We start from the raw sequence: 12,917 nt of genomic DNA on the forward strand, positions 1-12,917 counted from the left end.
CAGGGAAAGAGAATCACTGGGTCTTCCTTTGCTGACGTTGGTGATTCTTTGGCTGATAGGGTGATAAGTCCTTAGGCCCTGTGCTAGTCACACTGGCTCTCCCGGGGTTCGAGGCCTACAATCTCCTTCAAGAGGGCTCAGCAACACTGGCTGAGACCCTCCCTTTGACATTTCTATCACTCATACCTTTATGACTCTGCTCCCAATCTCCCCCTGTGGAGGTCCTGACCAACAGTTCTGAGAGAACCCTTTCTCTACCGTGTCGTTCTTAACCACTATTCTGGTCAGTGTCTTGTCTCTGGACGCAAGCAATGGTTAATCTAGGAAGAACGAACCTCAACTGATTGAAAAGATGCCTCCATCAGATTGGTCTGTGAGGCTCTTTTTTTCTGTGGATTAATGGTTGATATGGGAGGGCTCAGCCCACTGTGGACAGGGATAGCCTGGAACAGGTGGTCTTGGGGTATATCAGAAAGCAGGGCGAGCAAGCCAGGAAAAGCAAGCCAGTAAGCAGCATTCTTCCGTGACCTCTATGTCGGTCCTAGCCTATAGGTTCCGGCCTTGAGCTCCAGCCCTGACTTCCTTCAGTGATGCACTGTGAGCTGTAAGGTGAGGTGAACCCTTTCCTCCCCAAGCTGTCTTTGGTCAGAGGGTTGATCACACCGATGGAAAGCAAGCGAGGACAGTGTTAAGCCCTACCGTAGCAGCTCCACAAACCACTTGACCCCACCTCCTCCCTAGGACATACTTTTAGTCTATACTGTTTTCTTTCTGTCTCTTCCTTTCGTGCACAGAGGCTCCATGAGGGCCAGGCACGCTTCCTGTGGAGACTGGTCCTCTCAGGATGGTGCTCAAGATGTGCAAAATGTGGAAGGAGCGAGGAGGCTGTCCCCAGCTCAGGGCTGTCAGGTGAGTGAGTGGACCCAACTCCTCTGGTCCGCCTCAGGGCTTGGTTCTGTACCTCGGCTGCTGGAGGACATCTGTTTGTCCTGGAAGGAGCCACCTGAATGTTCCCTCTGTCTGGACAGAAGCAGACAGGAGGTGCTGATCTGGGGCAGAAGACCAGGCTCGGCAGCCAGGCAGGGCTCTCTTGAGTCTTTCATGCACTGGGAGAGGAAGTGCCACGTGATTCTTCCTCATGCCCCTCTGGGAAACTCTCTTACTGAGTGAGGATGCGAATTCTTTCTCATACAACTCTGGAGCCCTCTGACCCTCTCTGGCTTTGGAAACAGGAAGTAGCCTGGATGAGGACCACTGTTCCAAGTGCCTTTTATCTTACATTCCCATCCCCCATCGGCTTCAACTGTGAGATAGAAACTAAAAGTAACCATTCAACCGAGTCTCTCCATCAAACACAGGCAGGGTGTTTGGATCCCTTTATGCCTTTCCCTGTCTCTAGCACGAGGCCTGGTATACAGCAAGTGCTCAATAGTAGCTGTGAGTCAGGTCCTGCTTTTGGGGCTTAGGATTCCAACAGGAGTGATTGACATTTCCTACCCCAGCTGAGCTTCCAGTCACCTGGGTCATTGCACTCCTCCTCCTGGTTGCCCTGAGCAACAGGGAACACTTCTATTTAAGTGCTCTGGACAGCACTCGGTGCCAGGGATGGCTGGCTGGACCTCGAGCCCTTTCATCTTGGCTGCCAGAAGCCCTGGCTCATTCCTCTGGCAGGGACAGTGTCTTTGTTGACATTTTTGGCTTTGTTTCTTCTGCAGATGCCTCCCCAAAGCATCTGGTTTCCCAAAGTGAGAGGAACGGATGTTCTGAACTCTAGGAAACTGAGACCTCAAGGAATTACTGCATCCTGCAGTAGGCCTCCTAGGAATGATGGCTAAGACCACGGCACCAGGCATGGCGCAGAGTGTGGGCATCAGCTTTGGGGACCACCTGACGGACCACTCAGGCATGCTTCCCGTTGGATGAGCATTTGGGACTTCCGGGCAGTCACGAGGGGTCACCTTATCAAGTGACCGCCATGGTGTGGGGGAGATGCGGGGGGGGGGGGGTGTCACATTAACTGCATGTCAATTAACCTCTCTGGGAAAGTCATTTGTCTGTTCCCCGCAGCTTAAGAAGCCCCTTGGCCCTAGCAATTTCATAGCCAAAGGTGAGTTCTCCATGGCGGCCATGCTGATTACAGCATCAGGTCAAGGGAGACACGGCTGTGTGGAGAGGATATCTTGTGTATTATATGGATGCGTCGCCTGTCCATTAAAGAGTCTGTGGCCTTTCGCTTAGGCAGGAAATAGAAGGCGGGATGCCCAGGAGGCAGAGAGGATTCTGGGAAACAGAGAGGCACAGGAACATCCATCCAGGAAGATGTGAGGAGAGGGACCCCTGGAGCCTGAGCACAGGTAACCAGTCGTGTGGCAGAATGTAGGTTAAGATAACTGGGTTATTTCAGTTGTGATCTAGTCAGAGAAGAGGCTCGAGATATGGCCAATGTATTTGCAAATATATATATTTTTTTCTTTTTTTCGGAGCTGGGGACCGAACCCAGGGCCTTGCGCTTGCTAGGCAAGCGCTCTACCGCTGAGCTAAATCCCCAACCCCTGCAAATATATTTTGAGTCTGAGCTTTATTTCTGGGATCATGGGGCTGGGAGGAAGAACCAAGCTTAACTTCTACACAGCTGGAATATCCACCGGCTGGATAAGGAGGACACAGAATGGAATTCTAAGCAGCCACTTATATACAAAGTGGACTTTTACAGACTTAGTTGCAAAAGGTGCCATTGAATAGAGTTGGTGGGCTGGGGTGATGGCTCAGTGGTTAGAGCACTTGCTCGTCGAGCGTGTGTGTGAGCATTAGGGAATTCAGATTCCCAGCACCTATTTAAAAAACGCACCCTAGAGCTTGTGGGGAGGGAGGTCTCTACGTTCAGGGAGGGATTCTATCTCAAGGGCGATGAGACAGAGACATATCTGATGGCCTCCACACACGCATATCACACACGAGCACACATGCATACCCACGAGTGCACGTGTGCATGTGCGTGCACACACACAGAGACAGAGGTAAACAAATCGTAGAGTTACAAACGATTACGCACCAGACGGAGGTATGTGCAGGCTGTGAGTTTGTGAGTGTGTATACATAAAATATGTCTCCCGACAATTCTTTGAGGTGGGTCTGTCTTTCTCAGAGCGGGGAGCTGGTGCACAGTGACCTCCCTGGGGGGCAGTGGCCATGATGATGGCAGGAAGACCTGGGAGCATTGTTGATGGCTTGACTCTGGAGACTGATCATGGGGACAGGGCTCTTTTTACTTTGTCCTTTACCGTGGACCAGCGATACTCTTAGGAAGAAAGCCCTTAGCCCTTGGGCTGTTGGGGCTGCCTGGAGCCCCACTCACAGACACTGACCTCTTGGAAGCTGGAGAATGAATCTGGGTGGGCTGGCTCTATCTGCAATGAGATGTCACACTTCTGGCTCAGGTTCCTAGGCTTCTGCTCCGTGCTCAGGTAGGGTCTGGGTTTCTCTTGGGAAGCCCTGGGGCAGAGAGGGGCATCATGGGTGTCAGACAGCTCAGGGTTCAGGGACCTGTGCATCCCTCTGTAAACACTCCTGGGGGGGCACTGAGTTCTTTCCTGTGGCTAAGCTGAGCCTGTCACCTGGGGGGAATGCGCAGTCCAGAGCCAATCGTGGCTCTGTCTTAATTAATGAATCTAGGAGGCAATGACACACTATCATCAGTCTGCTTCAGCCAACATTTACTGAGCCCTCTCTGTGCGGATGCCTTGGGGTGGTCGTGTCACACGGACCCCTTCCCACACCTGAGCGCCTCCCTGAGGACCTTCAGTTCCCGGTCCTTCTTCTCCACCAGGCCGGTCGTCTGCACCACCTTTGCCTTGAGAATGCTCAGCTCACTGTTCTGCTGCCGCACCAGGGCCACCTGCCGCTCCAGCTCTGTCTTCTGCTTCTCGCTCAGCTCCCCTGGGCGCGACAGGAAGTTAGTGAGTAGTTTTCCCCACCTCAGATCTCTGCCCTCTGGGATCCACGAGGCAGGTCTGCCCCAGGGTTCTCAGGGGGCTCTAGTGCTCCCCGGGAGCACTGCCAGAGCCTCTGCACATGACAGTGGGTGGCACCAATAAGTCCCTTGCTTCTGCCTTGTGACAGTATTAAACCGGTGGACGCCATCAAGGCCCCACTCTCTGCCTGTGTCCCCCACCACCTACTCACGTCCCCAACTGCCTACCCACATCCCCCATAGCCTACCCACGTCCACCACCACTACCCATGTCCCCCACTGCCTACTCACATCCTCCATCATCTACCCATGTCTCCCACCACCTTACTCATGTTCCCCCACCCACATCCCCCACCCCTAACCACGTCCCCCACCGCCTACCCACGCCCTCCTGTCTTTTACAACACACCGGCCAATGTTTTGCTACCAGCTTCTGAGTTTTTGTTTATACTTTTGTTTTCAGATAGGGTCTCATACATCCTAGGCTGGTCTCCAACTCTTCACATATCTATATCTATATCTATCTATATATATACATATATATACATATACATATATATACATACACATATACATATATACAGAGAGAGAGAGAGAGAGAGAGAGAGAGAGAGAGAGAGAGAGAGAGCGCCAGAGATGACTTTAGACTCCTGATCGTCCTGTCTCCACCTTCTCAGTGCTGGGACTGCAGGTGTGTGACAGACCTCAGGTTTACTTTCATTCAGTGTTGGGCCTGAACCCAGGGCCTTGAGCAGGCTCAACAAGCTCTATAGACTGAGCCCCACATCCTGCTGCTTCTCTATCTTCCTACCTGGGGCTGTTCTGAGGCCCCGGGGGTCTTCTGGGCTACATGCCTGACAGGTACAACAGCGCTCCCCCCTCAGCTTGCACAGACAGCTGTCCACTCTCTCAGAAGCCTGCTCCCTGTGTTTCATTGTCCTCTCTATGGCTCAGGCCCTACTTCATCGCCTGAAGGCATTTCCCGGGGCTGTGACGTGAACAGACTGGCTGGAGTGGAGTTCGGGTTTCAGAGTCCACTGTTGGGAGGACCCACGCTAAGACCCTTGCACCACCTTCAAACTTCAGTTGCAGGCTACAGGGGAGCTACTGTCTGCAGCCCCACTTCACTGATGCAGACACTGAGGCTCAGAGAGGTCTTGTCTTGTCTAATGTCAAGCGATCTGGTTCTGGACTCGGTTTTGACTCCCTGTGGATACCATTTTTTTTTTTACCACTCTCCTTCCTTCTGGAAATCCATGGGGGCAGCCTCAGGGAGCAAACAGTCCTGAGGGTTTGGGGGTGTCAGAGGCTGGAGAAGGGTGAGACAGTCTCCCTCCCCACTTCCTTCTTTCCTTCCCTTTTTTCCTGGGTTGCCTCCCTCTCTTCTCTCCCTCCCTCCCTCCTCTTCTTTCTCTCTCCCTCCCTCCCTTTCTTCCTTCCCTCCTTTTCTTTCTTCCCTCCCTCCCTCCTTTCCTTACTTTCCCCCTCCCTCCTTCCCTTTCTTCTCTTCTTCCTTCCCTCCCTTTCTTCCTTTCCTCCCTCTCTTCTTCCCTCCCCCCACCCCCACCCTGTCCTTCTTTCCCCCTTTCTTTCCTCCTTTCCTTTTCTCCCTCCCTCCTTTCCTTCCTTCTTTCCCTCCCTTTCTTTCTTCTCTTCTCCCCTCCTTCTCTTCTGTCCCCTTCCTCTCCCCACCCCTCTTTCCCTCCCTCCTATCCCTCCCTCCCTCCCTCTCTCTTCCTTCCCTCCTTCTCTCCCTTCTCCAGCCCCCCTTCCACTTTTGGAATCTAGCTTTGTTACCTCCTAAGTCTGGACTTTTTGTCCTGCCAGAGGCTGGGGACAGGAAAGAGTAAGAGGCCAAAAGAAGTGAGAGGAAGGATGGGGAAACACAAGAAGAGGGAGACAGAAGGGAAGAGAGCCTGAGCCTGGCTGAGTGGTGGTACAGGAGGGGGAAAGGAAAGCGCTGTTGGAAGAGGAGGGTGTGTGACACTGGGCTTCCTCACCCCTATTCTGGGTGCCCATTATCCAAGAAGGCGTGTGGTCTTTTTGCATGAGGAAGAAGAAGCTTGTGAGGCCCCTTCAAACTTCACCCAGGCTCCTGCAAGGGGCCCAGCCCAAAGGGGGAGCCCCGCTATGGCTCTTCTAGGGTGGAGATGCTCTGAAGTAGATGTCATGAACATTTAAGGTCCACTAAGTCTGTGTGATTCCCCCCTGGGTGACAGGCTGCAAGCACACATGAAAGCAGGTCTAGGAGAGACTTTGTGTCCAAGGTGCTGACTCTTGGCCTTCACTTCCTGCCTGGTCGGACTGTCAAGTAACCCAGGAACTCACACCAACCTCTCAGGTCTGACATCCGCGTGTGGGCTTCCCCGAGGTCTGTCCTCAGCTTCATGATAATCTCTTGCTGAGACAGGATTTCCTTCTGAGCCATTAGTAAGTCATCTCTGTAAGAGAGAAAAGAACCCAAACAGGCCTGAGTCTACTGTGCTCAACTTCCCTAGGGACTCCTGGGGACAGGGTAGGAGGACCCAGGGAAAAGGCTCAAAATACCCAGGGATGGATCCTGGGACCCCAGCCCAGGCAGGGAACAGACGGCCTTTACGTACTCAAAGAGAACCTCATTTTGATGTACTTGTGTGTAGTACACTTTGAGGAAGAGCCAAGGGTTGGGTTGGGAGAGGGGGGCTGAGGTCCACGAGGTTTAGTGAGGGTCTCAGCTGGTCCTGCTTGGGACCTGCCACATGACAGGGATTGGGAAGGCTAAGCAACGGGAAAAACACGGTTGTGGCCTGTCCCTGCTTCTCTAACTCCTGAGACTGGGTACTCACATCAGGTGGTCGCACGCTATTTCTTTGGCACTGCTGTCCAGTGAGGGTACTATGGTGAACTCTTGGGGCACTTCCTCCTTTTGAGCTGCATTAGAAGGACATGTTAATGTCATCACAATCTGAATGCTGTGGACTCTCCCTTTGCCCTCTCCTATGAACGCACCCGTGTCTCTCACAACTCCCTGAGCTTTCTCTACCCTGAGATTCCTTATATGTGTAGTGTGATAAGCTGAGGCTATGTCTCTGTGAAGTTTGGATGCAGTTTGTGCTTATAGAAGTTTGAGGAAGAGCCAAGGGTTTGGCTGGGTGGGGCTGAGGTCCACTGAGGTCTTATGAGGGTCTCAGCTGGTCCTGCTTGAGGCCTGTCAACACCCACGGTGGGAACTGGTATGCTGGTGTTTCATCTGCACTGTGAGGTTTAAGAAGGTGGAGACTTGATCTCGTGGTGGTTAGAGCAGTGAGTGGATTGGTCATTTGAGACCATGGGGGTGGAGCTCCAGCATGCCAGTGGCTTTATAAGATGGACAGACACCAGACACGTTCATGCCCCTTGTGTCTTGTTCTTTTCTATCTTCTGCCATTAAAACAAACAAACAAACAAACAAACAAACAAACCCAAAAAACTAATCTCACTGAGGCCCAGGCTGGCCTCAAACTCACTGTGTAGCTGAGGACAACTTCTAAACTTTCAATCCTCCTGCCTCAAGTGCTGGGATTCCAGGCATGCACCACCAGATCCCATTTATGTGGTGAGAGATTGAACCCAGGGCTTCCTGCATGGAAGGACTCTACCCAACCGAGCCACAGGCCCAACTTTGCACAGCCATTTTTCTTTTGACATGTGATGCCTTGGACTTTCTCAGGACTCTGCTGGCAAGGCCATCACCACCAGCACCCCCTACCCCTTGAACGCTCATAGGACTGGGTGTCCACTGTCAACAGCAGAAAATAGGCCAACTATGGCTATGGGCTCTTCCCGGCTACTGGGTGACGTTTACAGACCAGGAAGCATTGTGGGAATGAGGGACCTGATAGCAGTGGCCCAGCCTTCAAGAGGCGTAGCCTCGTCGATGGTTCACTCTACTTGCCCTTCTCTCTTTCTAGACAAACACCTTAGGGGAATCTGTGTTTCCTGGCTCCCCAGCTTCCTTGACCACTCCTTAGCCCACTGTCCTCTGCTTTCCAATTCTTGCAGGATCGTGTATTCACTCAACAAACACGTCTTTAATGCCTCCTTTATTTATTTATTTATTTATTTAGATTTATTCATTTATTATATATAAGTACACTGTAGCTGTCTTCAGATACACCAGAAGAGGGCATCAGATCTCTTTACAGATGGTTGTGAGCCACCATGTGGTTGCTGGGAATTGAACTCATGACCTCTGGAAGAGCAGTCGGGTGCTCTTAACTGCTGAGCCATCTCTCCAGCCCCCTAATGCCTCCTTTATGACGGACAATTATCATCCGAGGGTGGAAATGACAAAGATGTTGTCATCTTTGGGTCCCATTGAGTATCCTCGCTCTTACCTGGACTCTGGGTTAGGGGACAGAGCCTGCTCTGTGCCCTCCTCATCCTAAGTCACTGTTAGGGCCCTAACCTGGTTACTTACAGGGGTATGGGTTGGCTTGTCTACCATGGATCTCTGAGGCCTAAGGGAGACTGTGGCGAGAGAGGCAAGCCTGAGCTAACCTCCATGCCTCTCAGTGGAGGCTAGCTCCCCTCTGGGGGAACTTCGGTGATGTCTGGAGACACCTGGTGGTGAGGTGGGTGAGGAACGGGGCCTGTAGTGAAGGTCAGGGATGCAGCTAAACCAGGCATCCTGCCCCCAAGCGAAGCTTATCCAGTGCCAAACATCCACAGTGCTGATGCAGAGGCCTGGGGCCCGAGGCCTCTGCTTCCAGAGTTTTCCACCCAGAGTTCAGTGCCCATCACGAGTGACCCAGGTCATTTCAGGTGAGTGAGCGGCACAGCTCTGGTTGCTGTTTTTAGTCTGTTTGGGCTTATTTTGTAGGAGGTCGGTCCTGGCTGCCTGGGAGAACAATTAAGTGAGGTCGCAGTGGCCAGTGGCACAGAGAAGGCCCGGGATTGTCATTTATGATGTGGAAAAGACAACCTTCACTAATAGCTCTGGTTGCCCGTAAGCCTCACTGGCTCACTGGGTTGGTACAAAGGATGTCCTAACTCATTGTCGTAACTCTGGCTCTGTCAGGCCTCCAAGGATTTCTAGAAGGGCTGAGGGAGAATGAGGGGGCGGCGTGTGGGGGGGTGGCTTTTAGACTGGGCCCAGCCTGGGGTCATGCAGGGTCAGCTAGATTCGGAGTTTCCCCCCACAGCCCCGGCCCTACCTGAATCGCTGTCTTTCAATGTTGCTATCTCTCCTTCTATTTTCCTGTAGTACTGAGTCACTTGGCTGAGCCTTTCCTCCAGGTTCACGATGGTCTGCGAGTGCTGTTTGATTTGCTCTTTGTACTCCGTGATTTCCTCCTCGAAGCCGTGCTTCTGGGATTCCCGCTCATCCTGCAGGGCCTTCATCGACTGCTGCTGCAGCTTCAGCCGATCCTCCGCCATAATCTGGGGAAACATTGGTGGCGATCGAACATCGGGAGCCAGAGTCGATGGCCGTGGTCTGCCTCCTTTGCACATGCAGGTGCTGAACTGTATCTTACCTCAGAGCTTCTGCGTGCCCTCGTCTTGCTGGCACCCTCCACACCCCACCCCCACTCCACTGCATGGCTGACCCATCGTCTAACGGGTTTTGCCTCCTTGGAAAAACCTTCCCACACATGTGTTCATGGAAGAGTCCCAGACAATTTCTGTTGTTTGTTTTCTTGTCCCTGAGACATTTATCCACATCTGAAGTGGCTTTTTTTTTCCTTCTCTCCCCTCAATCTCTGAGCTCCATGCAGCAGGAGCCTTGCCTGCTCTTTTCCTGCAAGGCCCACAGCATCGAGACCCAGAAATTTGACGGAAATGATTGAATGGGAGTTGTGTGTGCTGGAGAGACCGCCCGGCAGTTAAGAGCAGTGGATGCTTTTCCAGAGACTTGGATTCAATTCCCAGCACCCACATGGTGACTCACAACCATTGGTAACATCAGTTCCGGGGCATCTGGTGCCCTCTGCTGGCCTCCATGGGAACCAGGCACATGGGTAGCGGACAGACAGACATACATGCAGGCTAATCACCTACACATAAAATAAAAATAAATGTATCTTAAAAGAATTAATAGACAAAGAGTTAGATGAGATAAAAAGCAAATTGACTTGCGTGTGTGTGTGTGTGTGTGTGTGTGTGTGTGTGTGTGTGTGTGTGTGTTGGGTGTCATTCCTTGGTGCCATCCATCTCTTTTATTGAGACAGAGTCTCTTCCTGAGCAGGAACTTGCCAGGTAGGCTAAGATGGCTGGTCAGCAAGCCCCAGGGGTCTGCGGTCTCTGCCTCCCCAGTGCTGGACTACAGCAGGCAGTGCAATTCCTATTAATTGAAATCACCAACAAGGGCTCTCGGACAGAAAAGCAGACACGGCCTGTGACCACCCTCCATTTTCTGAGCCCTTTTGGACATGTCCACCCCAGACCCCTCCAGCCCCTCCTACGTCACCAGCCCTGCCTTCCTCTGCCCCTGCCCATCAGCCTCCCAGCTACCCGGTGAGCCTGGACGGCTTGCAGTCTCACTAGAGTCCCAGATTTATTTTATTTTATTTAGAGACAGTTGCTCCGCTGTTCTTGACCTCAGTCTGTAACCCATGCAGACCTTGAATGTGTTTCTCTTCACTCAACCTCCTGAGGAGCTAGGATGACAAGCCTGTTACCATCAGGTCCCACAAGGTGCAATTTCCCAAACAGGGGTGATTTCTGCCTCTAAGGGACATTTGGCAGTGTCTGATTCATCTGGGGGTGGGGGTGGGCACAATGCTGCTTACTGTCCACAAAGCACAGGTCAGTCCCTGAGAAGAAAGGACTCTGGTCTGGAAAGTCAGCAGCCCGAGGGTGGCGTGGCGCTGGGCGGGCCTGGTCTCACCCCTCCCCCACCCTCCTAATTCTCCTGATACCTTGTCAGAGTTAGGTTTCCCCACAGGTCAGTCTGGTGGGGGGCACTTTCTCAACTGAAGTTCCTTTTTCTCAAATGACTCTGGCTTTTGTCAACTTGCCAGCACACACACTGTGATCTTCCATGGGGGAGGGGCTTACCAGTTTTTCAGACCAACTCACCATTTTTGCCTTGGTTATTTCCAGCTCTGCTAAGGTTTCCTTTAACTTCAGGGAGAGCTTCTCGGCCCTGGTACTCTCGGCTGTCCTCATCTGCTGAGCGTCCTCCACCAGGAGCAGGGCGTCCTTCAATTTGTTATTTAAGATGTCCTCTTTCTGCCCCTTTAATTCTATCTCCTAGACAAAGAGCAAAGACCCAATTAACTAGGTCGACCGACATTCACTCCTCCAAGGCTCCTATCCCCTGTGCCTTCGGACACAGACTACAGTTTGCTGGTGCTTCTGAAGCCCAAGGATTCTCTGGAAGGTTCCCATGACTTTGGAACTCTCCTCTGTCTTCAGTGGAGATCTGTCTCCCTGTGATTTCTGGTCTCCGAGCCTCATTCTGTCACCGGGAGCCTTTGACGAAGTTTTATTTCTATTTTATGAGACAGCCCTTTAAATATCTGAGGAGGGCTGTCATGTTTCTCTCTAAATCTACTTTCCAGGATAAATGCGCTAAATGCTTTCACCCTTCGTCACCTGCCCTGCCCAGGAGACACTCTGTTCCCCGGCACGCCAGGTCCCTGCCAGACTGGATTCCAGTTGCCAAGTCCTTGGCATAGCTCATGCCTCCCCTCGGAACCCCTTCATCCATCTTTGTCACAAATCCTCCCATCCTCTCAGAGACTCTCCTCTAAGGACTAGAGAGCATGGGCTCCTGCCAGGCCCTGTGTTGGGTCCCAAACGTTAATTTTTTAAAATGTGGGTGTGTTTGTGCATCTGTGGGTGCACGTGTATGAACAGGTATGTGTATGTAGTGTGTGTATGTGCATGTGTAGGCCACAGGACAACCTCAGGTGTCATGCTCAGAAATATAGTCTACCTCTTTGGAGACAGGATCTCTCCTTGGCCTGGAGCTTACCAATCAGGCTAGACCGACTAGTCAGCCAACATCAGGAATTCTTTTGCTTCTGACTCTCAGAAGTTGGGATTTTTAATTATGTGTGTGTGTGTGTGTGTGTGTGTGTGTGTGTGTGTGTGTGTGTGTGTCTGTCTGTCTGTGTGTGTGTGTGTGTGTCTGTCTATCTGCACACATTAGAGAAGATGCCCGAGGTCAGAGGCATTGGATCCCTTTGGGCTAGAGTTACAGGTGGTTGTTACCCTTACAGCCTGACATGTATGTTGGTGATCGAACCTAGGTCCTCTGTAAGAACAGCATTTGCGCCTAACTACTAAGCCATCTCTCCTGTTCCTGGGCCTGGCTTTCTTCTTCTTCTTCTTCTCTTCTTCTTCTTCTTCTTCTTCTTCTTCTTCTTCTTCTTCTTCTTCTTCTTCTTCTTCTTCTTCTTCTTCTTCTTCTTCTTCTTCTTCTTCTTCTTCTTCTTCTTCTTCTTCTTCTTCTTCTTCTTCTTCTTCTTCTTCTTCTTCTTCTTCTTCTTCTTCTTCTTCTTCTTCTTCTTCTTCTTCTTCTTCTTCTTCTTCTTCTTCTTCTTCTTCTTCTTCTTCTTCTTCTTCTTCTTCTTCTTCTTCTTCTTTTTTGTTTTGGTTCTTTTTTTCAGAGCTGGGGACCGAACCCAGGGCCTTGTGCTTCCTAGGCAAGCGCTCTACCACTACCACTGAGCTAAATCCCCAACCCCTGGACCTGGCTTTCTTACGTGGTTTCTGGGGATTACACTCAGGTCATGGTGCTGGCCTGGCGAGCACTTTATTGAGCGGGCTTCATCCGCCCGCCCCATGAAGTGCAGTCTTGAGACACAGTCCTGGGCGCTCTCCCAAGCTGCTCTTTGCTAGTGAGGATCAGCCTGCCTTTTCTCGAAGGTCCCGTGGGAACAGAGACTGAGCGGGGCTGCTCCCTTCCCGAGGCCCAGCAGCTGCGCGTGCAGATTTAGCCTAAGGATGGAACCCTGAACGTACAGCTTTTATTAATTAA

General features: G+C 51.8%; 1 protein-coding gene across 15 annotated transcripts in view; it reads right to left on the bottom strand.

Annotated features, from left to right (window-relative positions):
* Fhad1 (forkhead associated phosphopeptide binding domain 1) overlaps positions 1–12,917 on the bottom strand; it is a 119,976-nt gene that overhangs the window by 22,812 nt on the left and 84,247 nt on the right. For all 15 annotated transcript variants that reach the window (XM_087550749.1, XM_087550739.1, XM_087550748.1 and 12 more), the window contains 6 exon segments: positions 11,009–11,182; positions 9,145–9,370; positions 6,796–6,880; positions 6,305–6,411; positions 3,777–3,936; positions 3,366–3,492 (listed from right to left, as the gene is read on the bottom strand). In XM_087550749.1, the coding sequence (XP_087406875.1) occupies positions 3,366–3,492; positions 3,777–3,936; positions 6,305–6,411; positions 6,796–6,880; positions 9,145–9,370; positions 11,009–11,182 (879 nt within the window).

Source organism: Rattus norvegicus, chromosome 5 (genome assembly GCF_021556685.1).
Source record: "Rattus norvegicus strain SHRSP/BbbUtx chromosome 5, alternate assembly SHRSP_T2T, whole genome shotgun sequence".
NCBI lineage: Eukaryota > Metazoa > Chordata > Mammalia > Rodentia > Muridae > Rattus > Rattus norvegicus.